Source organism: Cololabis saira, chromosome 6, assembly GCF_033807715.1.
Source record: "Cololabis saira isolate AMF1-May2022 chromosome 6, fColSai1.1, whole genome shotgun sequence".
Taxonomy (NCBI): domain Eukaryota; kingdom Metazoa; phylum Chordata; class Actinopteri; order Beloniformes; family Belonidae; genus Cololabis; species Cololabis saira.
In genome coordinates this window covers 22,078,606-22,104,389 of record NC_084592.1, presented here as the reverse complement: position 1 = coordinate 22,104,389, position 25,784 = coordinate 22,078,606, and the positions used below count along the sequence as shown (strand labels likewise).

The 25,784-nt window shown below is 42.4% G+C and overlaps 2 protein-coding genes across 7 annotated transcripts in view; one reads left to right on the top strand and one right to left on the bottom strand.

The window, feature by feature from the left end:
• Positions 1 to 819: 819 nt before the first annotated feature.
• On the bottom strand, positions 820 to 6,313 carry LOC133446473 (CASP8 and FADD-like apoptosis regulator). 4 transcript variants are annotated; one of them, XM_061724502.1, is made up of 10 exons: positions 6,188 to 6,313; positions 5,667 to 6,026; positions 5,470 to 5,575; positions 5,146 to 5,281; positions 4,660 to 4,709; positions 4,525 to 4,555; positions 4,239 to 4,288; positions 4,052 to 4,130; positions 2,015 to 2,519; positions 820 to 1,923 (listed from the first exon to the last, which is right to left on the bottom strand). In XM_061724502.1, the coding sequence occupies exons 2-10, from the start codon at positions 5,957 to 5,959 to the stop codon at positions 1,794 to 1,796; spliced, it is 1,380 nt and encodes a 459-aa protein (XP_061580486.1). In that variant the 5' UTR covers positions 5,960 to 6,026; positions 6,188 to 6,313; the 3' UTR covers positions 820 to 1,793. The 4 variants fall into 4 exon arrangements, with proteins under 4 accessions (XP_061580486.1, XP_061580487.1, XP_061580485.1 ...); XM_061724503.1 differs by having other exon boundaries at positions 5,667 to 5,976; positions 6,188 to 6,310; XM_061724501.1 differs by having other exon boundaries at positions 5,667 to 5,979; positions 6,188 to 6,303.
• A 13,765-nt stretch (positions 6,314 to 20,078) lies between these two features.
• The window catches only part of LOC133446012 (hyccin 2), a 48,298-nt gene continuing 42,592 nt past the window's right edge, over positions 20,079 to 25,784 (top strand). For all 3 annotated transcript variants that reach the window (XM_061723675.1, XM_061723676.1, XM_061723678.1), the window contains exon 1: positions 20,079 to 20,211. The gene's annotated coding sequence lies outside the window, so the exon portion shown is untranslated. The remainder of the gene's footprint in view (positions 20,212 to 25,784) is intronic.

Sequence of the window (25,784 nt, the reverse complement as noted above, 5' to 3'; positions counted from 1 at the left end):
GTGTTTACTCTGAATATTACTGAAAAGAACATGATGTACCAGGCAAGAGATAACAGGTTTCATCCTCCTGACCTTGAAAACGCAAAAAAGCCTAGTCTCTACCACAGAGAGGTCAGAATTTAGCGGGGCGTTGACAGGACAGGCTGTGGGGCCTGTCTTGGGCTGAATTCTCACTTTGCAGGGGCGAAACTGAATTCTGAGTCTTCTGTTCTCCTATAACTTTTCCAGCTCGATCAACAGATTCGGGCTGATCAGGTTCGATCACAACAATGGATGGATGAATGGATGGATGGATGGACACAGTAAAAAAAGGCAACCTGCAAGTTTCTCGAATTTATAAGAAATCTTGTAAAAAAAAAAAAACTTTAATGGGTTAATGAAAAGTTTAGAATACATTTTTTATAATGACTTCAATATTATTTCTTTTAAGTCAGTTGTTTGTGCTCTGTGCATTCTTTTCTGTACATGGGACATGAACATGCATACATTTCAATAACAAACTGGAATAATAGGGGTGTTATTTCAGTTTATATTCTAAAACTTTTGACTGGTAGTACATACATACATACATACATACATACATACATACATACATACATACATACATACATACATACATACATACATACATACATACATACATACATACATACATACATACATACATACATACATACATACATACATACATACATACATACATACATACATACATACATACATACATACATACATACATACATACATACATATATATATATATATATATATATATATACACACATAAACTATAGAATATAGCTTTGAAAGACACTATAATAAAAGAAAATAAATGAATACAATGTATGAGCACGCAGGAATAATGATTACCGGTAAATATCACTTATATAATCGTTTCATTGTGCTAGGTAGAAAGAAAAAAAAAATCAAATACCACTATAAAAAGACTGAATGATTGAAGTTCTGTGGCCCTTATCCCATTAATAATGAAAACTTCTGACCATAGTCTAAGCAGTTTTAGACCCACTACAGTTTCTCGAGGTCTAGGAGTGTAGATGATGCGTTTTATATATATATATATATATATATATATATATATATATATATATATATATATATATATATATATATATATAGTGGGCTTCTCGTGGTTTTATTCAGCATCGCAAAAGATTATAAAACTCCAAAGTATAAAAGTAAAATAAATTAAAATTAAATTAAATTAAAAAAAATAGCTGCAAACTTCCTGCCGGAGGCACTGAAATGTACCCATAAATATTTACAAAAAAATAATATATCAGATAAATATACATGCATATATATTTAAACTTTTTTTCTCCTTCATTTGAAAAATTACCTTGTGAATGGCACCAGTAGGTGTCAGTGTATACACAGCAGACTGCTAGGGTGTGTTTACACGTTAGTGTTTTATGCTAAGAATACTCGGGCTGGACTTACCACGTTTCAAACAAAAAATGCTCTCATTTTTATCATGAATTGCCAGGAGAGAGAGCTGTCTTATTCAGGTGGAAACATCCAGCTCCCCCTTCACATTCACACTGGATAGGGGATATTTGTTTGTGTATAGACTTAGACAGTTTAACAGTTTAAACATGGACAGTTTATGAGAAATCTACTACTATTCTCTCTTTTCTTTTAATGAAAAATAATAAAATATTAAAAATATACTATTTTATTTTATTCTTCCACTTCACACATATTGCCATATTGCCATATGGCCTTCTTTATTTCTGGTATCTTATTGGGGTGGGGGAAAAAAAAGGCTTTGATTTCTATTCTAGGTAAAGATCTTTCCTAAGAGTGTGTTTTAATTCAATGTGGTAAACAGCTCTGGGATTCCTTCGGTTATGTTCAAAGATGGCTCCATTCACCTCCGTATGAACATCAACAAGATTAGTTCTCCTGTAAAACCACAAACACAGCAACAAATTAGTTCATTGAAACAGCGTGATATTGATGTGGATTAAATGTACGGATGGGTGTTTGCTTGTACCTCCTTTGTGCTTTGCACAGAGCATCGTTTAGAGCCTTCAGGTATACCGAGTGATGCTCTCCCTGCTCCAGTTGGCTTTCATCCGTCCAGCAGTGACTCCAGAAGACGTCTGCGTCTTTAGGGATATAATTACACGCGGCCAGTCCACTACAGCCGTCTGTCTCCAGGTCTTCGTCCCTCTGGTCCATCCTGGGATAGGGCGCAAACTCTGGGACGCTGTACCTCTGGATGAAGAAAAGCTTGGGCTTCCCCACCAGCATGGGGCAAGAATCACCTGTGAAAAGGTGCCGGACACTGTCCGTGGGTATTTCGGTGCCGTACGAGTCGGTACCCAAGAGATGATCAGTGGTTCCACGGCTAATGATGCAGCAGACAAAGCCATCGCCTCTGTGGGTGTCTCTTTGCCTACTTATCCCAGTGAGCACTGAAAGAACGTCACTGGCACTCAGCCACTGGTGGAGGACCACGTTGAAGTGAAGGGCCTTGAATGTCTGCTCTAACCTTCCTGAGGGAGCAAGGAAAGAAAACCGAAACATCAAAGTACTGCCTTAACAATCAGTATATACAATGATTGTTTCAGAACTGACCCAATCAGTGATTTTCAATGTCTACATACACTTCTCTCAAATATTATCATCTTCTAACTATTTCTGCTTTGCAGGGTTTCATAAGAAACTGAGCGTCGATATTCCACAGGTGCTACAGTTACTGTACAATAAGTTAACTACCGTATACCTTTATCACTGTGATTTATCTGAGATAGCATTTCCCTTGTGAAATATTACACACTTTTCTTAATCCTAACCATTCTATCCACTTCTTACCTTTTCAATAACTGACTTTCTCTTCACTTTTATCAATATATATAATAGTTTGCATGTTTTAAAAGCTACATTCTTATTTCATATTAATATACTCTAGGTTCAATTTGAGGTGGCTCTGTTAACTGTTGTCGTCTTGGAATCTCAATTTTGGGTTGATTTTACTCTTGTTTAGTTCTCCTTCTTTGTTAAGTTTGACTAACTAGTTCTCTTTTGCGTTTTTTTTTTTTTAAACCAACACGGGTGTGAATGACTTGCTGTAATTGCTCCAGCAGCTTTTGTAGAGCAACATTCCAAAGTTCAAGCAACTCAGGTATTTTATTAGACTATTATAAGAAAGTAAAAATTGAGTTTTAAGGTTAAAATGGATTAGACATTTGCAGCAAAATGACCTTTAATATTAGCCTGATCAACCTATCTCCCAATCAGAATAAATTAGTGTTTGACACCTCTGAGAAGACTCACAAATGTTATTTGTGCAACATTCGGTACTTGAATGTTGCAAAAGAAGTTCATTCCCACTTTCTCCATGCATGGGGCTCCTTTACATTATTCCATGTTGAAACTTGTTCAAGAATCTCAGAGAGGGGTTGTAATTCTGTGCAACATTCAGCAGTTGACGTGTACAGATTTATAACAAGGGGAAGTCAGATAAAGCACCCACTGTACAAACAGTTCTGTACACGTACAGAGTTAAAATCACTCCAGTTTGACTGTAGGGGCAAACCAAATCTATTTTTTCCTTCCTCAATTGCCATCTTGCTGCAAACACATGTTCTATTCCCACTCAAAACTGTTTTGATTTGGGTTTTTTTTTTGGGTTGTCCCAAATAAAAGTTTACCATTCTTACCATCTAATAACAGACACAGGGTTGTTATAATTTTGGAATATCCCTTTAATGTCCTCTGCATGTCAGTCTGTATGTGTACATCTTTCCTCTTCTTACCCTGCCACTCCATCTGTTCTGCCCACATGTTTGCATTGGCTGTGTTCCCGGTTGTTTCCTGCCAGACTTCCTGTTCTGTCGTTTTCTTTTGAATTATCCTGCTGTGACAGTCTTTTATTTATTAGTAAAGTGCTGTCCCTGCCTCCCTGCCTTTTATATTTGGGTTTTCACCACCACCTTCTCACAGGTTAACAAGTCAAATTAAAAACCTACTACTTTGTGAGGGATACTTGTGTGCTTTTACTCATGTGAAGTGTTGTGGGACTCACCTCCATCACAACCCACACAGTCTATGATAACACAGAGTCCTCTGGGATTGGTATTAAAGTTGTACTGCTCTATCGTGCTCTGAAATATAAAGGAGCAAACACAGAAATTTAAAAAAACACACTTTTACTAGGTTTACCACACACAAAAGATAAAGCAAAAGTGCTCCAAGAATGGATGAATATATACCTGACGGCTCAGTTCTCTGTTTACTCGCAACGGGGCATTTATTCTGGGTGCTAGAAAAGAGTATTAGAGTAAGTATTATGTACACAACAAAACTGAAATAACCTAGTATTTTGAGGGACTTTCCAAATGTTACTTGATTACTGTGAAACCACATAGGAACTTCACAGACTGCAATTTGATGTTATCTGTTACAGTTGGCCAAAAGTGGTCTTTTTCCTCCCACAGAAGCAGGAACTCTAGAACAAACATGACATTATCATCGCTTCAACTCGACAGCCTGACTTACCAGCGCGCTGGGGCTGTATTGGTTGAAGTTCCTACATGAAGAAAAAGAGAAGAGTTCAGTTTCTGAAAACTCGCAGTTTCAGGAAGGAAAAGAATACGAGGAAACGTGAGAGAACATTTGTAAAGTTTGACTTACAGCAGTGAAGCGACTTTGTTGTTGGGATGAACGCTGTTCACAAGTCTCAACTACAAAAATAAAAGCATATAAATAAATGTAAGTAATGATGTATAAATACTTTTTTTCATCATTAGCTCTGAATCTTGTTTAAATAATGTGAAAACTTTACTTTTAAATCTGCAGAGCAAGCCCATTTTAATTATAAAAAAAGAAGTTTAAACTGTTGTTCATTTTACTTAATTTTTTTCTGTTTTAATGTATAAACTACTAGTTTGGCTGCTTGTTATGCAACTTGAATCTTAATCCATTCAGGTATGACATGCATTATATTCTATACTTAATATATTACGTCAATAATTTGTGTGGGACGAATCAGGAAGGCATTTTCACTTCTTCTTTCCTGTCCACAACCTTGTATTTCCCACACAATACAACTACTTTTAACCTTTTCTTTTTCTCAAGCTGTATAAAGAAAAAAGATATTAAAATAGAATAAACTTTCACCTGAAGATCTGTAGGCAGTCACTTGTTTGGCCAGATCAATCCTGCCAATGTCCTTCAGACATTTCTCCACAAAGTCCACTCTTTCGGGTGAAACTGAGTCAAGCTTCTCCAATTCAATGAGCACATCCAAGAAACTCTGTCATAGATGAGGAAAGGGGATTTTGCATGACTTATTTCGGTCAAAGAAGATTAAAAAAAAGGAAAGTAATGCAGCTTTTGTATGACTTCATATAACATCATGTTCCATCATTTTACAGGAATCTCCAAACACCCCTCAAGCCCACACAATCTGAAACTTAATGGCTTATATTGTCTTTTACTAACCATAGCATTCTTTATCTTCTCTCTGGACAATGTGTTGCTCAACAAGAATTTAATGCTCTCAAGGTCATCTTTGACAATATCCTCACTGATATTCGCCATCAGGACTCTGCAGTAAAAGAAATCAGCATTATTCACTTTAACTTAATAAAACATAATGTGAGCTCAATGCATGTTGTGCATCATGAAACCGGTCCAACCTGTATCTTGGGAGAACTTCTCTGTGCTTAAGGGTCTGCTCCAGCTCTCTGCCGCTCACTTTGTACAGCTTCCTCAAGATGTCCATCCGCCCCACTCGCCAGACCAGCTCGCACAGAAACAGCGACGCGTTTTCGTGGCATTGCACTTTAGAGCTCAAGATCTCCTTCACGCGGTTCACGCTGTTGTCCGTCTCCAGGGTTTCACAGAGAAACAGCACCTTTCTGCAGTCGCCGCTGCCGAGACATTCTGTTATCTGGTTGATTTCCCGCAGCAGGTGATCCACGCAAGCCATGGACTTTGGTGCTGGAGCTGCTGCGATGAAGGATAATTAATTTGACTGGAGATCAATCAGCACAAGCCTGCAATGATCAATAAACAGCAATCGGTTTATACGGATCCATTTGTCTAACTTTAACAGTTTAAATCGCATGCTAGGCTACTGGAAGTTGTGGTCGGGATCGAGCCGGACGACCAGGAAACCATAAAAACCGGTACTAAACAGATGAAAAAAGCAGCTTACCTCACAGCGCCGAAAACAAAAGAAGCAAAAAAATGAAAGAGCAGAGAGGAATGTTAAGAATTTAACACCTATGGAAACATGACGCACTTTAAAAATGTTCCGGGGGAAATACCGAGTGTTTTTTCAGAAGTGAAAGTGAAAGTAGACTGATGCATTTACTGACCACAAGTCAGTAGGCTATGTGTGTGTGTGTGTGTGTGTGTGTGTGTGTGTGTGTGTGTGTGTGTGTGTGTGTGTGTGTGTGTGTGCGTGCGTGCGTGCGTGCGTGCGTGCGTGTGTGTGTGTGTATACACAGTACAGACCAATCAACATTAAAAGCGGCTAGACACAATTAAAACATAAATAACAAATAAAATGATAAGAAAAGAGGTAAAATAATAGAAAGCACAAGTTGTTAAAAAGTATTATAAGGGCAGTAGAGTACAGCAGGTACACTTCACATTCTTAAAATGGCAACGTTTGACGTTTATACGGTCAAAACATACAAAGACCGGGTCAAATACAGTATTACAAAAGTAATCTGTAACAATTCGAACGGTGACTTAAACCAATTTGACAATTCTATGCCACAATGCCTGTTTCCAAGTCACAACTGACGAGAATTACGTATATAGGCTATATATATATATATATATATATATATATACGAGAATTACGTATATATAGGCTATATATATATATATATATATATATATATATATATATATATATATATATATATATACATATATATATATATATATATATATCCCTGGGTTTCATCTAATGCATTTTGGTTTATTACTGTTAATTTAATCAGCAACTGAATGAAAAAAGCACAGCAAGTTTTGTAACATATGCTACTGAGTAGGGGGGGGGGGGCTTTGTTTGAAAGTATTTCATCTTTCATATAGGTCTGTAGGGGTTTAGTTGAGTAGAGTAGGTCGGGGTTGGTGGTTTGATTACCTCTCACATTTCACTACAGTGTGCTACAAGAGCTGTAAGTTTATTATGTGTTACATCATGAAAGAAGTAATGATAATGGATTATAACTACACCACTTTCCCCCCCAAAACTAACCCTGGGTTGATTGACATTATTATAATATCCCAGCTGCACATAATTAATCACTATATTAGCTCCTACTCTTTTTTTTCTTCTTCTTTATTGAACACAATAAAACAACATAGAACAGTAATTAAACATCTTCTCGTAAGGGTATACTTAGTAGACATAATATGAGATGCTGTCAAATATAGAGCTATATAGAAAAAACAATTAACTATACATTGAAATAAAAGACAAACAGGGGTTTTTATAAAGTGCAAACTATAAAAGTATCACAGTATTTAAAATCAGGCAAACAAAAGTGCCAAAAAGAGGAGCAAGGACTGAGGCATGCATCAAAAAAGCAGAAAACAAGATATATCAACACAAATCTTTTTAGCCATTTTGTTGGAGTCTATTTTTCTTAGGGATAAGAAGTATAATTTAAAATCATTTAAAAACCAATCAAAGGAGGGTTTGCTATTCCTCCATTTACTACAATGAATATGATATTTACCCATGAGAATAACTATATTTATTATGTCAGATAGATTCGACTTCAAATTATCTATATAGAAAAAAAATGAGAGATATCAAAGACTGGTATGTCCTCTATTCTAAGTAGTAACCCGTTTCTTAATTCAAACCAGAAGTTTCTGGACACAGGACACAGGAAAAACATATGATCTAAAGTTTCATCTGCTACATTACAAAAAACACATTTATCAACTTCGAACTTGAATCTTTTTTTTAAGGAATTCTGCAACCGGGTACACTTTATACAATATTTTAAAGGGAGTTTCCTTAATCTTTGGTGAAATGGGCCATCTAATATATTTAGAAAGAGCTTTTATCAACATAGACACAGTCATTTTCTCATTCTTTTGAGGTTTAAATCCTCGGTTATAATCATAAATTAAAGCTGCAAGCAGCGATGAACGGGCCCTCGCGCGTGCAATTTTCACCAATTATGGTCAAGGACTCAAAACTAAGTCCGATGACACCACCCATGACTCTTTATGTCAAACCATTCAAAAGTTATGGCAGAAAATAGGAACTATCAAATATCGACCAATCAGCTACTAGTATCACTTCCTGTTTAACGTTGAAGTTTGACGTGGCACCACGGCCACGCCATTTCACGAAAACTTCGTTAACGTCTGTTGTGTCTCCTGAGCGAGTTTTATGTCGAAAGGACGATCCTGCTAGGTGGAGTTCGTTAAAAGTACGACACGTGAAAATGGCATAAATTGCGCCAAAATTAAACGATTAATTCAAAATGGCCAACTTCCTGTTCGGTTTTGGCCATGGCGCCAAGAGACTTTTCTTTAAGTTGCGACATGATACAGGAGTGTACCGATTTTCGTGCATGTACGTCAAACCGTATTGTGGGGCTTGAGGCACAAAGTTTTCTAGGGGGCGCTGTTGAGGCATTAGACCTCGCCCCTTTTTGACACTATTAGAAAACCGTAATTCTTCGCCACATGGGATGTGCGTGCCAAATTTCACAAGTTTTCGAGTAAGTTATGAAGCTCAAAAAACTCAATTGTTTTCGGATAAAATAATAATAATAATAATTAAAGCTGCAAGCAGCGATGAACGGGCCCTCGCACTCACGGCCACCGCACCCCATAAGTATCAGAAATGACACCACCCACGACTTCCTATGTCAAACCATTCAAAAGTTATAGCAGAAAAAAGGGACAACCAATCAGAAGAAGGGGCGGGGCTAATTCAGGCCAATGAAGGTCAAGGACTCCATACAGAATCTGATGACACCACCCACGACTCTCTATGTCAAACCATTCAAAAGTTATAGCAGAAAATCGGGACAATCAATCAGAAGAAAGGGCGGGGCTAATTAAGGTCAAAGAAGCTCAAGGACTCATTACAGAATCCCATGACACCACCCACAACTTCCTATGTCAAAACATTCAAATGTTATAGCAGGAAATAGGGACAACCAATCAGAAGAAGGGGCGGGGCTCATTTTCGCCAATTATGGTCAAGGACTCAATACCTAGTCCCATGACACCACCCACGACTCTTTATGTCAAACCTTTCAAAAGTTATGGCAGAGAAAAGTATTATAGTGGGCGCTGTTGAGCCGTTAGGCAACGCCCATTAATGCAAACCATGAAATATCAAATGTATCGACAGGCCAGGCTTTTCTTTAAGTTGCGACATGATACAGGTGTGTACCGATTTTCGTTCATGTACGTCAAACCGTATTATGGGGCTTGAGGCGCAAAGTTTTTTCTGTCTGAACCAATCAGATGAAGGGTGGGCGCGCTTTTTGCCGTCTAGCGTCGCCACGGTAACACTTTTGAAAGAGAAAAGTAATGCGTGGTGTCGGAGGATGGAGACGCACGTTTTGATGTATAACACACCTGGGTGCACGTTACGGTTCGGGCCGCATTAATGACCGAAGAAATGGCATAAATTGCGCCAAAATTACACGATTAATTCAAAATGTTCAAAATGGCCGACTTCCTGTTGGGTTTCGGCCATGGCGCCAAGAGACTTTTCTTTAAGTTGTTACATGATACAGGTGTGTACCGATAAAGGAAGATAAAGGAAGCTCTGAAAACCTCTGAAAAAAATTATTAACCAAAATTGAATCATTATCCAGGTTAATCTATCCACCATACTCTCTTGTAATCCCACCAAAGATTATAAAAGAAATGAATAGAATACATTTTAATTTCATATGGAAAAATAAACATCACTATTAGGGATGCACCGATCCGATATTTGTATTTTTGTTTCGGGATCGATATTAAAAACAACTCTAGATCGGGTATCGGTAACAATGGGCCAATCCATAGGAGCAGATCTATTCAATTCTAATTCTATGTGTGCTCTGTGAGTGTTGTCACACGCTAGTCACGTAATGTCAGCACGCCGTGTGGAAGTCTACACTTTTCAAAATGGAGCGAGCTAAAGGATCTGCGATATAGAATTTTGTCACATTACCTCAGCCAGCACATGCGACTGCAACTTGCAATACTTGCAAAGTCAGTGTTTCGAGGAGGTAGTAAAACGTTTTTACTTTTAAGTTTAACAGCACACTGGATGGATGAAAGCTTCGTGCCACACAGTGCAATTCTAAACACAACCTTTATCTTATTTATAAAGATAAAAGAAGCTCTGAAAACCTTAACAAACCATATAGAACTTAGGAAATTCGCTATAAGGAAAAACAAGCTCTATAAATCAAGGTTATCCCTCTTTAAATCATTTTGAACCAATAAAGCCTTTGGAGGTACTTGATATTAAGAACCTTAAAACTTCTTCTGCTGGCCATGATGATATTACAGCCTATCTGATCAAAAAAGTTGATCAATTATTGATCAATTATTGTTCCTTTAATGTGTACTTTTTCTTTGTCACTTGAATCTGGTATTATCCCACAACATTTTTTTTGCTAATAATGAGAAGATAAATCTTGTCCCACTGACATATTTTTTTTTACTTATTTCAAGTTAAAATTTACTTGAAACAGGTGAAAATTGTCAAATAAGTTATTTTTCTGGTGTTATTTTTCTGGTGATGACTCTAAATCAGGGGTATTCAACTAAAACTTTAGGTCCAGTCAGAGAAAATGTACTTAAGCGGAGGTCCAGAACATCATAATACATCATAATAAATAAATAAAAAATCTATTGCAGTAGTTCAAACATTAAGAATATTGTGTACACATAAATTCATATAAAAAAGTTCTAATTGAGTTTTTTGTCAAGATGAATTGGCACTAGCCTTAAAAAGGGTAATGTGGTACAACCATGATTCATATTAAAATAAATTAATTTCCTTAACATCTTGACATCTTTTTTTTGTACAAGTTTTCAGTATTTTACAAAAATGGTTGTTTTTTTAATGGTCGCGCCAGATGCCATGCCAGATTGAGCAGAAGATTGATTTAAATACATTAGTGATCTCAAAAAAAGTTTTCAAAACCAGAGTCCTGGTCGGACGGTCGCACCACATGACATTTTGACGCTTAAAACAACAACAAAATCCCAAGTAACTAGTATATTTTGTAAAATTCAAGTGAATCCATATGTGGGACAGGTAGTTCATATTGTAGCGATCAGGATGTATCAGAAGGATGAGGAAGCATAAACCAGTTTAACAGATTTATTATCTGTCACAGAAAATGGGTTACTGATGGCCGTAACCACGCCAAAACAACAAAAACGCTGCTGAGTTACTCAATCAGCTGTTCAACTCCGCTCAACAGCTGTTCAACTGACGCGCCTCCTAACGGGCGCCGCTCAGCCGCTCTACGCATGCGCACACTCACACTCACAACTCCCGTGCTTACCCCGCCCCTACCTGTTCTCTACCCACAGGCTTAACATTAAACAGAACATCTGAACATGACAACATTACTAACATAACTGAACATAACTGCAGGGTCGCTACATTACCCCCCCCTTACTAAGTCCCTCGCCCCGAGGGGTGGCATAAAAAGTCTCTGAGGTGGCCCGGGGCTCTTCTCAGTCTCTGAGGCCGCCTTGGGGTGAACTCACGCGGCTGCACCTGCAGTCTGGGAACATCCTGCCTAAGAGCAGGGGGTGAGTTTGTGGGTGGGGGAGAGTGTGGGGAATCAGAGGGGGACACAGTCACTGAATCCGGGGGTGTGACTGCCTGGTTTCTCTGAGAAGGTGTAGGGGGGTTGAGGCGCTGATGTGGGCGTGCATCACCTCTGTATGGGGCCAGCCTGTCTCTGTGGAGGACCACCCGTCTCCCTCTAGGTGGCAGCTGGACCCTGTAGACCACCTCTCCCAGCTTCTCCAATACCTCACAGGGGCCCACCCAGTGACAGTCCAACTTAGGGCACCGGCCCTTCTTTCTTCTTGGACTATACACCCACACCAGGTCCCTGACCTTGAAGTCCCCCCCTCTAGCTCTTGTATCGTAATTTCTTTTCTGTCTCATGCCAGCCTTCTGTAACTGGTCACGGGCAAAAGCATGTGCTGACTCCATCCTATCTTGGAGCCTCCTGGCGTATTCCGGTCCCGGTGGGACTGTCGGTGTGTCTGGGGGTCTGCCAAGAGCCATTTCTGCTGGTGTCCTTAGCTCTCGCCCCAACATGAGCAGGGCTGGTGTGCATGAGGTGGAATCCTGCACAGCCGATCTGTAGGCCCATAGGACGAGAGGGAGGTGCATGTCCCAATCACGCTGATGCTCCGCGGTGAGGATAGCGAGTTGTTTTGCCAGAGTCCTGTTGAAACGTTCAACCAGTCCATCACTCTGCGGATGGAGAGGAGTAGTCCGTGTCTTTTGCATGCCCAGCCGGTCACACATAGCAGTGAACACTCTAGACTCAAAGTTTCTACCTTGGTCACTGTGGATGACCTCAGCCGCTCCGAATCTGGCAAACATGCCCTCCACCAGAGCATCTACCACGGTCACCGCCTCCTGGTCGGGTATAGCATATGCCTCTGGCCATTTTGTAAAATAGTCCATAGCGGCCAGGACATAACGGTTCCCCTTTTCTGTACGTGGGAACGGGCCCATTATGTCCACTGCCACCCTCTCCATCGGGGCACCCACTGCCAGCTGTTGAAGTTGGGCACGTGACTGATCAGTGGGACCTTTGTGCGCTGTACAAAGGTCACAGCGACGGCAAAAGTCCTCAACATCCCTCCTGAGCTGGCCCCAGTAGAAGCTCTGGCGGAGTCGACGCAGGGTTTTGGAGACGCCAAAGTGTCCTGCTCCCGTGGTTCCATGAGAGGCTCTAAGCACTGATTCCCTCAGAGCTCTGGGGACCACCACCTGCCACCTCTCCTCCCCTGTAGCAGTCTCTTTCCAGGCTCTCTGAAGCACTCCATCCATCAGCCGGAGAGCCTCAAACTTTGAAAACAGTCCTTTGGTGGCAGGCGAGCACCCAGCGACCTCATTCCACAGTGGCTTTTGTCCTGACTCCACCCACCTCAGCACCGGGTGTAGATCAGCATCCTGTTCCTGCTGCGCTCTCCAGTCAGTTGGGTCGATAACCTGCGTCTCTCTGCAGACCGGCCCGGCCCCATGGTGTGTGTGATCTTGCTCCTCCCCTGCCCGGAGCTCTTTCTCCCGATCCTCTCTCTTTTCGCAGTACCGGCAGCCGCTGGGAGCACAGGGGCGCCGGGACATGGCGTCAGCATTGGTATGGCGAGCCCCAGCCCTGTACTCCACTGTGAAGACGTATGGCGCCAGCTCCTCCAACCAGCGCGCAATCTGCCCCTCAGGCTCCTTGAAAGACATCAACCACTGGAGGGCTGCGTGGTCAGTCCGCACCGTGAAGGGCAGGCCGCACAAGTAATACCTGAAGTGGCTGATTGCTCTCACGATTGCAAGCAACTCTCTGCGTGTCACACAATAGCGCCGTTCCGCCTTGTTGAAGGTTTTGCTGAAGTACGCCACCACTTTCTCCCCCTCTGACCCCACCTGACTCAACACCGCCCCCATCCCAACATCACTGGCATCTGTGTCCAGGACAAACGGTAGGTTGAGGTCTGGGGGGGTGAGGATGGGAGACTCCGTCAAGGCCTTCTTCAAAGAGCTGAAGGCCAGCTCGCACTCAAGAGTCCAGGCAAAATCACAGTCTTTCCGTTGCAGGCAGAACAGGGGTGCGGCTATACAAGAGAAGCCACGCACGAACCGCCTGTAATAAGACGCAAGTCCAAGGAAACTCTTCAGCTCCCGTAGATTAGTGGGGGCTGGCCAGTCCTTTACTGCCCGCACCTTGTCCTCCAAGGTGCTGATGCCTTCTCCTCCGACTCTGTGTCCCAAGAACTCCAACTCTCTCCTCATGAAGCAGCATTTGTCGGGGTGGAGCTTCAGCCCCGCTGCTGCTATCCTCTGTAGAACCTGTCGCAGAGCTCCTAAGGCCGCTTGGAAGGAGCTCCCGTGGACCAGGATATCGTCCAGGTAGACCAGGCACTTCTGTCGGGGGACGTCGGCCAGCACTTTTTCCATTAGCCGTTCAAACGTGGCCGGGGCGTTGCACAGGCCGAAGCAGAGAACTCGAAACTGCCACAGCCCCCGTCCAGTGCAAAAAGCTGTCTTTGGTCTAGCTTCAGGACTGAGGGGCACCTGCCAATACCCGCTGCGCAGGTCTAGGGAGGAGAACCAGGACGAGCCGGACACTAAGTCCAGACACTCGTCGATGCGGGGCAGCGGGTATGAGTCTTTCTTGGTCACACTATTCAGCGGTCTGTAGTCCACGCAGAATCTCATCTTTGGACTCCTTTTCTTATTGACCATCACAACCCCCGAGGCCCAGGGGCTGTCAGAGGGTTCAATGATGCCGGTTGACAACATCTCATCAATAGCACTGTCTGCTGCTGTCTGATGGGCCAGGGGGAGGCGGCGGGGGCGTGTTTTGATGGGCCGTGCATCGCCTGTGTCAATTTCGTGCTGCACCAAGTGTGTCAGGCCCACCTCCTCTTCTGTCAAAGCAAAAATGTCCTTAAACTCCCACAATACCTGCCACAGCTCCTCCTGCTGCTCAGGTTCCAAGCTATCACAGCTGCGTTTCCACACCTCCCTCACTGCTGCCAGTCTGTCCACTCCCAGAGCTGTGGGTTGTTGAGTGGGGGTGAGGCTGGGGGCGGGGCTGGGGGTAGCATCGGTGTTGGGGGGCATTGCTGCAGGAGGGGGGATTTGGAGCGGGGGGTGTGTTTCAGCCACTCTCGAGGTTGGTGGGTGTGGTGACGTGGCTAGCGTGGGGTGCACCATTTCAACTGTGGGACCCCCTGGAAAGGCCAGTGTGTTCTTCCCCAGATCTAGCACACAGCGAGCAGCCCTCAGGAAGTCCAGTCCTAATATACAGGGGTCCTGTACTTCTGCAACCCACACCTTAAAAGACACTGACAGCCCCCCCACCCGTATAGCCACAACCCCTTTCCCAAGCATGGGGGCTAACCCACCAGTCACTGTTCGCAGCTTCACAAGAGTGGGTGTCAACTGTGTCCCTGCTGGAACCACGTCCGGTCTCATTAATGTAGCTGTGGAGCCGGTGTCGACAAGGGCCGTACATGGAGCCCCTGCCAGGGTGACTGGAACATGGCAGAAATCCCCCATGTGAGTCCAACCAACCACCCTCACAGACTCAGCGATGTCATCTGCTTCTGGGGGGAGTGGAGCCCCGCTCCCCCGTCCGTGCGGCTGGGCTCCGTCCAATGAAATCAAGGCAGGGTGGGACACCGGGGTGGGGGTCTGTGTCGTCCCATTTACACAGACCCGGGGGCGTTTCCCTGAATATCAGCACGCCTGGGGCACCTCACGCTTATATGGCCAGCCTGGCCACACAGCCAACACACAAGGGGGCCCCGGCGAGGGCGGGTGCCGCTCTGTGGTGATTGTAGAGACACAGCACGGATCAGTTCAGTCAACTCGGCCGCCCATGCTGGTTTCTCTTGTCCTGGGTCTCCCTGCATCGCCGTCCTCACAACAGGGTTGCTCTCCGGGTGGCCGCCCTCTACTGCTCCTCCAACGACCTCTCTCTCCAACGCCAGCTCCAGTGCTTCCTGCAGAGAGCTGGGGTGTGCCAGTTGAGTCTGGATGCGCAGCTCTCTTGGGGTTATGGCTCGGATGAACTGGTCCCTGGCCAGCTCGCTCTGCACCTCAGGAGACATGTGGGCGTATGCTCTCCGTGCCAGGGTTTCAATGTCATTAGCCAATATGCGGAGCGGCTCCCCTGGCTGTCTCTGTCTGCTTGACAGCTCTGAACGCAGCACACCAGGCTGGCTGCACTGACCAAACCGCCGCTTCAGAGCCCCAACCAAGGCCCCATAGTCCGCCCTCTCGGATGGGCTGAGTAGGAGCAAGCAGGATAAGGCTTCTTCTGTAAGGCACAGAGCTAGCTGGAGTGCCTTTTTGTCCTCAGACCAGCCCACAGCCTGAGCCAACAGTTCAAATTGAGCCTGGAAGGCTTCCCAGTCCGCTTTACCATTGTATTTCGGTGTTTTCACCTGGAACTGGTTATAATGGGCGCCACCATCCTTGGTTACATCCGGCACCACGTCACTTTCGGCAGGAGCTCCCCTGCTGGAGCGCCGCCCCGCGCTGGGTGAGTCGAAACCGGCAGCAGCAGCCAGCTCTATGGCTGTCTGTCTAAGGCGAGACAAACGTTCTGGGGCATTGTCATAATCACGCCATACACCGTCCATCCCCTCCTGTTTGACCTTCTGGCGAGCTCCGGATCGTTCCTGACGTGCTGCCATTACGTTTAACTGGCGAGGAAGAGCTGACGTTGGCAGAGCAGGGTGGAGGAAAATCCGTTGTTTAACTTCTGACACCAAATGTAGCGATCAGGATGTATCAGAAGGATGAGGAAGCATAAACCAGTTTAACAGATTTATTATCTGTCACAGAAAATGGGTTACTGATGGCCGTAACCACGCCAAAACAACAAAAACGCTGCTGAGTTACTCAATCAGCTGTTCAACTCCGCTCAACAGCTGTTCAACTGACGCGCCTCCTAACGGGCGCCGCTCAGCCGCTCTACGCATGCGCACACTCACACTCACAACTCCCGTGCTTACCCCGCCCCTACCTGTTCTCTACCCACAGGCTTAACATTAAACAGAACATCTGAACATGACAACATTACTAACATAACTGAACATAACTGCAGGGTCGCTACAATATATATGATATTTTTATATCCATTTAAACCTTTTTTGAATCGAGTTTTTTTCAGAAAATATAGGCGTCACGTCATTGACCCAGTCACGCTGTTTACACAGATCTGATTGGCTGAGCAGCATCACGTGGGATGGCTTAACTCGTATGCAATTGGTCTGTAAGGTCTGCTGAACAAATGCCATAAAGTAACGCTGCGCTGGTTAAAATAGAAGTGCCTGGGTCCGCGGAGGACGGCGTCCGGACGGCGTCCGGACTGTTGAAATAGCAGTAAACCACATTCATTGATGAAATGACATAAGGGATGGAAAGACGGGATGACAGTTTTACTGGGGGGATGATTTGGACCGTTTTTATTTCAGGGGGGAGGCCATCCCCCCTCACCCCCCCTCAACTCGAGTAGTCCTACTGATTATATATCCCATTTGTTGCAAGAATAACTTTCAAAATCAGTAAATAATAATTATAATGAAGTGTCTTGTAAATCAGTCACTTTAAAATCTAAATCCTTATTTTAATTTCAAGTTAACTTACTTTATCTTTGGAACGAGCTCAGCTTCATGTCGAGCGCGTCTCCTCTCTGCTAAACACATACACACACGCACACACGCACACACCTTCCTCCACGCTGGTTGATACGGGCTGTTGGGGCGGGTGTTAATCGGAACAAACCAATCATCTTGCCCTACTCACAAGCTGCTGGCCTAAGTGGCCTCTGATTGGCCTGGCCCGACTCTCTAACTTAGAAAAAAAGTCAGAGCCGGCCGACGCTGCAGGGAAAACTCAGCCCCGCCTCCCTCTCCAGTGTGAGAGCTGCACTTCTCACAGGGATGAAAACTCAGCTTTCAATTCAAACCAGAAAAAATCATTACAAATCGCCTGTTTGATCTAAACTGCTCAAATCGACATTGTTTTTATATCACAATAAATAACATATTTGCAAAGTTGGAAGTTGACTGGACATTGCATGACAAAATTATAATTTATTTGGAGATTAGTTCATATTTTGAAAAAAGTGAGTGAGTTCATCCAAGATTGTCATATCCACTTGTTCAGAATGGAAGCCTGATTAAATGTACGGATTTTGGGTCAATTTGGACCAAATATTTGAAAGTTAAAACAACTTTTATGTTCATGGCGAGACACCGAAATTTGACAACCTCTGACAGCGACGCCCTTTGATAAGAACTTACAGTTTTCTCTGTCAGTCATCGTCAATGTCTTACCTATTATCTGACCAACTTTGAGATCAATACACTCATCTCGCTTGGAGCACAGATGCATACTACAAGACATGACAATTCCTGGTGCCAACAGGTGGCGCTACAACCGATCCTGAATATTCCACCACAGATGTCTTCAGGCTCAGTCTACAATCATGCACATACGTTTTCAACAACATCAAATCATGTATTGCTGAATTACAGCCAATTGATGTTTGATGGCGAGGCTTAAAAATGACCTCAAACTTCGGTGGATCACTACGGTCAAGCCCTCTGGCAGAAACTTAAAAGCTTCGCAATTTAGCGTCGGCCATGTGTCTAGATTGTACAAACCAAGTTGTGAACCAATCTGATAAAATCTCTAGGAGGAGTTCGTTAAAGTACGAGGCCTGGAAATGACCATAATTCATGAAAAATGACATTTTCTGTTCAAAATGACGGACTTCCTGTGTAACTTAGAGCATGGGTCCAAGAGACTTTTTTGTAGAGCTTTGTCTGATATAATAGACACATAAAGGACATTGCTGTAAGTCAAACCATATTATGGGGCTCTTCAAAAACATAAAATAGGTGGCGCTATAGAGCCTAATCCTTTTTGACCCATGCCTGTCGCCCATAAAATACGTAATTTTACGCGACTCTGGAAGCGTGTGCAAAATTTGGTGAGTTTTGGAGCATTTTAAGGCCTCCAAAAAGGCAATTTATTTACGGCGAGAATAATAATAATAATAATAATAATAATAATAATAATAATAAACATCACAGATACAATAGGGTCCTCGCACTTTCAGTGCTCGGGCCCTAATAATCACTTTGTTATTACACTTATTCAGGGGTGCAGATCCGATGTCAGGATTGGGGGGGACACCAACGTGATTTTAATTTTACATTTTTTGCCAATATGCAACTCATACCATGCCATAAATTGGTCCATTGATCCACCAATTGATTATTGAAAAGGCTTTGTTGAAAACAGACGCATACGACCGGGAGGAGGCAGGAAAACAGCGGAGAAGTGAACCACATGTTGGCTACGGGCAGGTACGAATGTAAACAGAACGTTGACAAAAAGTCATTGTCGAGCCCGTCAAAAAATTTTAAAATTATTAATTCAGACTAAAAAAAAAAAAATGTATGGAGTAGCAATACTTTCATTATGTACACCTCAAAACGCACCGTGGATGTATTACTTTTTTAGAAATATATTTTTAATAAATATTCTACATGTAGTGACTATCTTTAGACTTTAGACTCTTTCTTCTTTTGACCAAACATCTTACTCACTTCATGAATGGTAATGACGACAGGAGATTTTTTACGCGTTGAGTACGGCAACAGAACCGTCAACAGAACGGTAATACGCTGTGTTGCTCCACCGTCACTCGTTTATTCTTTTAACTGACATAAAACACACCTTATGCTGCTACGGAAGCCCTGCTGGCCCAAACTACCGAAACCGTTAAGGCAAAACAAATATCAGTAGTGAAATTTAGGTCTTAATCACTAAACTATAAAACTCTCAAAACTTAAACTGAAATATATTCCTTCTCTGTAAACAACAAGGCATATTATGCAATAAAAGAGTTAACTATATAGTAAATTATAAGCTATACATGGCGCTTACACTACATATTCAACCTTTAAGTCTGAAAATACATTTGTTCAATTTTGAATAATTTAGGGTATTTTTATTGGGGGGGACAATTCATGTTTTTCAGAAATTGGGGGTGACATGTCCCCCCCGGCCCCCCCTGGATCTCCACCCATGCACTTATTATCATTCAAGTTACACTCGTTTATCGCCAATTTTGGTAGTATCGACTTAACACTTGAAATTAGCTTCTACTCTTTATACGTGTGCTGAAGTTATGATCGTGAGTTGTCCCTGCAGACGTGAACGCATCATTTCTGCTCCCACTCACACGTCACTGAGCTGTCAGTGGGCGGTTCCGCCGATTCTGACCAATCAGGGCGCGCCGTCGCTCAGCACCATTGCGGTGCGTTCAGTCCTGGACGTGCTGCTGCTGCTGCTGCTGGAGAGAAACATACGCGACCTGAGTGACCGCCCTGAGCAAACATCTCCTCCGCCTTCCAGACACAGGCACCTCGCTGCAGTCCCTTAACCCATCTTCTATGAAAGTGAGTATTTAATTCAACCTGAAGCGTTTAAAACCCCACCAAAAAGGGCTTTGCTGGTTGACTTGGATCATCACTGGCAGTGTTGTTGATGCAAACCCCGCGGCTGCGGGGCTGGAACGTTTTTCTCCGCGGGTGCGAGTGTTGCCTATCCGGAGATACTGACCGGGACCGGGACGCAGAGGCTCCGGAGATGGAGCCTCGGCCTGGTCACGACTTGTAAAGAAAAAAAAAGAAAAGAGGATGCCTGCCACGATCCTGACAAGAAGAGGCATGCTAAAGGCATGTAAGCTCAGCTAAAGCCTGAATTATGGCTCTGCGTTAAATCGACGCAGATCTTACGCCGTAGGGTACGGCGTAGCCTACGGCGTAAGTTACGCGGAGACGCACGTCGTACGGTGCGCGTCGCCGCGTACCCTACGCCGTAGGCTCTGCGTTGGTGTAACGCGGAACCATAAATCACCCTTAAGGGGGGTGGGGGGCTGACGTCGGCGTCCTGCTTTTAACAACCATTAGATACCAGTGACTGCTCTGTTAACTTCACTATTTACGGATAAACACCAGAGCTGTTCACACTCGACGCTGTTCATCTTGAATGTTTACAGTGCATCCTGTATGTAGTATCTCTACTGTGTCACTTCAACCCCTCAAAACGCTGCAGCTGATATTTCTGATTGATTTCATCTGAAAAATGACACTTTAAGTATCAAATTTCTCCCATATTAAGGGATTTACAACTTTCTAGGTAGCATTAATAATCATCTAAGATAGTGGTGTTCAACCTCCTGTCCTGCATGTGTTACATGTTGCCTTGCATCATCACACCTGATTCTAATTAATGGCCATCATCAGCTTGTCATCAAGGTCTGGACAAGTTTTTTTTTTTTTTTTAAACATTTTTATAAATTTTTCACTTTTACAAGTAAAGGATGGAGACATAATAGGATCCACAGAAATAACAAACAAACAGAACAAAAAACAAAACAAAACACCAGCTCAGATCCAGATAATACCCTGGGTTGTAGTAAAAATGTACGGTATGACCAATCAAGAAAATCCCTGCAACATGATATTGGAGACATCAGGCTCTACATAGTTCAAGTAGGGCTCCCCTACTTTATAGAATTTGTCTGTTTTTGAATGTAATATACATGTAAGGTACTCTGTTGTTGTTGCTCTGATGAACTCTCATCACTCATCGAGTCTCAGAGTAATCAATCACCGTGCAATAATAATAATAACAATAACCACAATTATATGCTGTAACAATGCAGCTTTCAATAACCATGTCAACCTCACACTGCTGCACGTTTCACTTTAAAAAAACTTGTCTATATGTTAATAATAGCTGCCATTTGTCTATTTACTGTACAGTGAGCGAAAATAACCGAGTCAAATTCCCTGTCTTGTTTGACCTAACTTGGCCAAATAAACATGATTCTGATTCTGATTCTGATTCTAATGGCACTAGATCAAACACCACTCTTTGCCAGCCTTTAACAGTTGGTACTTTTTCATTGATCTGCTGCAATAAAATATTTTTCCTCGCTGCATAAGTAAGAATACAATACAGCCTCCTATTATGTTTTGATGTTAAGTGTTGTCTTGGGAGGCCCCTGGACAAGTCTGTTAAGGACGCAGGCATTTGTATCGGGGTGTGTTGAAGCAGGGAAATAATAGTCCTAAAAACATGTAGGACACTGGGTCCTGAGGACCTGGGTTGAAGACCACTGATCTAAGACAATTTAAATGGTCAAATTATGTCAAGTAAAGTGGCTTCAGTATCCCGAGTTACTGTGGTGTAAATCACAGACGTGATCAGCTGATGTGTGTGTGTATTTGTAATAATGTCTGCAAGCCTGTGCATGCTATCATGTTTGTATGATTTCAATGCATGTAAATACAGTGCATTTCATATACGTGTAAGGAAACATGCACTGGTTGCAGTGGACCAGTGATGTAAGCTATGAAGAAATATTTTCTGCTGCATTGATAACCCATCTCTTTGCTTTGGGAAGCAAATCTGAGCACAGACATGGACGTGGCGTTTTTAGGAGCACCTCTTGAATGTTAGTTGTCAGTTAAGTTTCGCACTAGGTCGGTTGAATGCTCTTGAATCCATTTTGGCCAGCAGTTGCTTGAACAGAAAGGTCAGTCCATTACACCCCTTACAAAAGTCTCTTGTTCATTCCTATCAACTCCGTCAGGCCAAGTTTTTGTCTTGGTGTTTATAACACAACCAACAAATTAGTAGAATCCTGCTTGAAGTGACATTGATGTAATGGGTAATAGATGTAGCACTGAAGATTGAGATAATTCCATGCCATCTGCTGCTCCTCCCATGTTGTATCTTTGCTGCCGTGTGTTTTGGGACCAGCCTATCATCAGAGCTGCGGCCTATTTTAGATGGAAACTCCATTTACCCACTTAATCTGCCTGTCTGTCTCAAGGAGTTGAGTTTCATGCGCGTAACCTATTCATCTCAGCTTCTTCTAATAAGATGAAAGATTTAAATTGCATAGGCTAATATTGTTGAGTTGATTAATATGTGTATTGAATGGTGAGCTTCAGTTTCAGGACAATGTTAACATTGGGGAACACTTAGGAGATACATGGTCTGCGCTTATGTACGGGCTTTTTAACCCTGTTTAACAAAATCCTTTTACAATGTAGTTCTTATTCACCCATTGACACAAATACTTATAAAACACTGGTTATTATATACACCAATCAGCCATATCTGTACCACAACTAGCCTAATTTATAACAGGTCTTCATGGCACCACAGTAGCTCTGACCAGTCGGCGTATGCATGTGTCCAAGGATGTCCTTGAACATCTGGTACGGAGGCGTTGGCAATAAACCCTTTGGGCCCTGTGGGTTGTGGGGTGGGGTCTCTGCGGTTTGGGCTGGCTTCCTGCAAATATCATCAAATCCCAATTGATTTGAACAACTTTCCTTTGATATTGTGTCTCGATACTCATCAGATTGTATTATAAGTAACAATAATATAATAATATAATAATAATATAAGTAATAACAATACAAGGGTTTTAATTTTCTACACTTGAGGTACACCGACCAGTTATTGGTCAGTTTTTAATCAAGATGTTCAATGCCTAAGAATATCTAGCAGCAGGAGCCCTTTTTTGTGTTTTTGTGATTCTGGTGGCCTTTTATTAACAGTAATTAGACACATAACAGGTCAAAGAAAGCAAGGGGCCACTACCACTAGCCAGATCTCAAACCTGGGACAACGGTACAGGGATTGTAACCCCTTTGTGTGGGGCACCTGTTCAGCAAGGTGAGCTAAATGGCACCCCGTAAGCTCACTTATTGTTAAATATATGAAACTGCCCTTTGGGTCTTGCTGGCAGAACCAGGGGTAAAAATGTATGTTTAAATTGTTATTTTTCAAAGACAGGCAAGACATTCACCCCAACATATTGACCGAAAAAAACATATTTATTATTGGTGTCAGCATCAGTGATAGAAAAAAACTTACATCGGTTATTCTCTTATACGCACTATTTATGTGCAGTGTATTTTATTTACAGTATGTCTTGTCCTAGAACATTTCAGGCTGCAGATCTTCTGATTGAAAGACAACCACTCTATATACTGAGCCAGAGTTGCCCCGATAATACACACCCTTGATTGTTGGTTACACATCTGCTCCAGTTGAGAGTATAATGAGGTATCTCTAAACCAAAACAAATCTATCTCTAACTGTATTGAACCCCACAGTTCGCCGTCTCCCTCCCACCAATAGTGATGCACACGCACGCAGGATCAAAGTTTTAATTAGCCCGGCATGGATTAGCAATGGGGACTATTTCCACTGTGCATTACTCACTCCTAAAGAGTCAAAGGATTGCATAGTTGCCCAACCCCCCACCCTTCCTCTTCTTTCATAAGAGAGAAACAGAATTTTCATATTTAGTTTTTTCTAAATTTTTTTTTTTTCCTAGAAATCTTCCAGTTCTGACCTGTTTTATGGAATCGGGGCACTTTTTTTGTCCTGTGTTTGAGTAACTAAATTGCTTTCTAGATTCAGTCAGAAGTTGGTAAAGTCAATTCTGTCATGTTGCATGCAGTCAGCTGGATATGTGGTTGGCATGCAGAGAGAGCTGTGACACTGCTGACTCACTGCACTGCCAGGTATGATGTGTGTGTGTGTGTGTGTGTGTCTGTGCGCATGTGTGTGAGTGTTGGCTGTCTCAACGATGTACAGTGTGTATTTCCTCCTGTCTTGCTGTGATCCAAACACAAGCTCACAGGAGGCAGAACAGCATGACTTGTGTACTCATCTGCAACAAGGGTTCACATTTATATTTCTGCTGGTATTCAACCCACAGATTATTTTCTGTTTCAAGTGATTAGCGTTTATGTCAAAAATATCTATCAATCCATTCACGAACATTGTTATGTAACCAAATGGGAAGTGTAAAGATGCTGAGTTTAAAATTTTTGTATATTAAAATCTTTAAAAAATATTCCTAAACATATTAAGGTTTTTAACTGGATTTATGTTCTCATAATTTGTTACTGTTATTTTAGATTTCTTTGTGCAATCCCTGAAGTCAGACCTGCTTTGTAGGGTTTATTTAGTTTATATAAGAATAGTTGATGTGGCACATTCTCTAAAATAAGTTGACACAATTTTTTGAGGTCTGGATAAAATATTTGTGGCAAGACCCTTTTGAGCCTTGCCTTTACAGCTCTGTTTATAGAGGGTGCTTTATGGGGGTCTTCCTTGGGGTCTACCTCTTTTGAAATTGGTTTTCAGCGGTACTGCAAATGCAGCAAGGTGTGAAGCTGGATGGAGTTAAATATGGTGAAGTGAGACCATTTGACAGTGGTTAGTCTGTGATGTCACAGTACCCAGCAAATATGACTGCCTCACGAGGAGACACAGTTTTAGACTTAGGTTGGCCTAAACTAAGTGACAAGGTTGTATTTTTTCAGTGATTTTGAGCTGTTAGTCACTTTATGAAAGCACTTTTCTTAATATGCCTATTTTTAAGGTATAAATAAGACCAAACTTGTCACTTTTTGTGGCCTTTCTCTTTTGGACACTGAATTTTTTTTTTTTCCCTCAAATTATTCTCCTTTGATTGTTCTGGTTAACTTTTTTGCTTCCCACTTTGTGTGTGCTCTTCTTCATATGTTCCTCTATTTTAAGATCAAGTCTTTCTTATGTTACTTTATCTTTAAGTGATCTGTGTCTCCGACTGTAATATGATAAGCTCTTGTGCTCCTAACTACTGCCTGTCTTGGCCAGACCATTCAAATTTGGTGACAAAACTGTATACGTATTTGCTTTAGTGGAAGTGGATTGTTACTTATATAATCTGTATCTATTTTTTGTTGCCACACATCTTGATTTTCCTGATTTTGGAATATTTTTAACTCCTGTTAGCAGGGCTCCAGAGTGCGACCTATTAGGTCGCATATGCGACCTAATTTATTAAGGTGCGAGTTAAAATTTAATGAGGTCGCTCCGGTGCTACTTGCAAGAGGACTAGTGGAAAAAAAAAACATTTTATTTTTTATTTTTTCACTCGTCTGTGTTA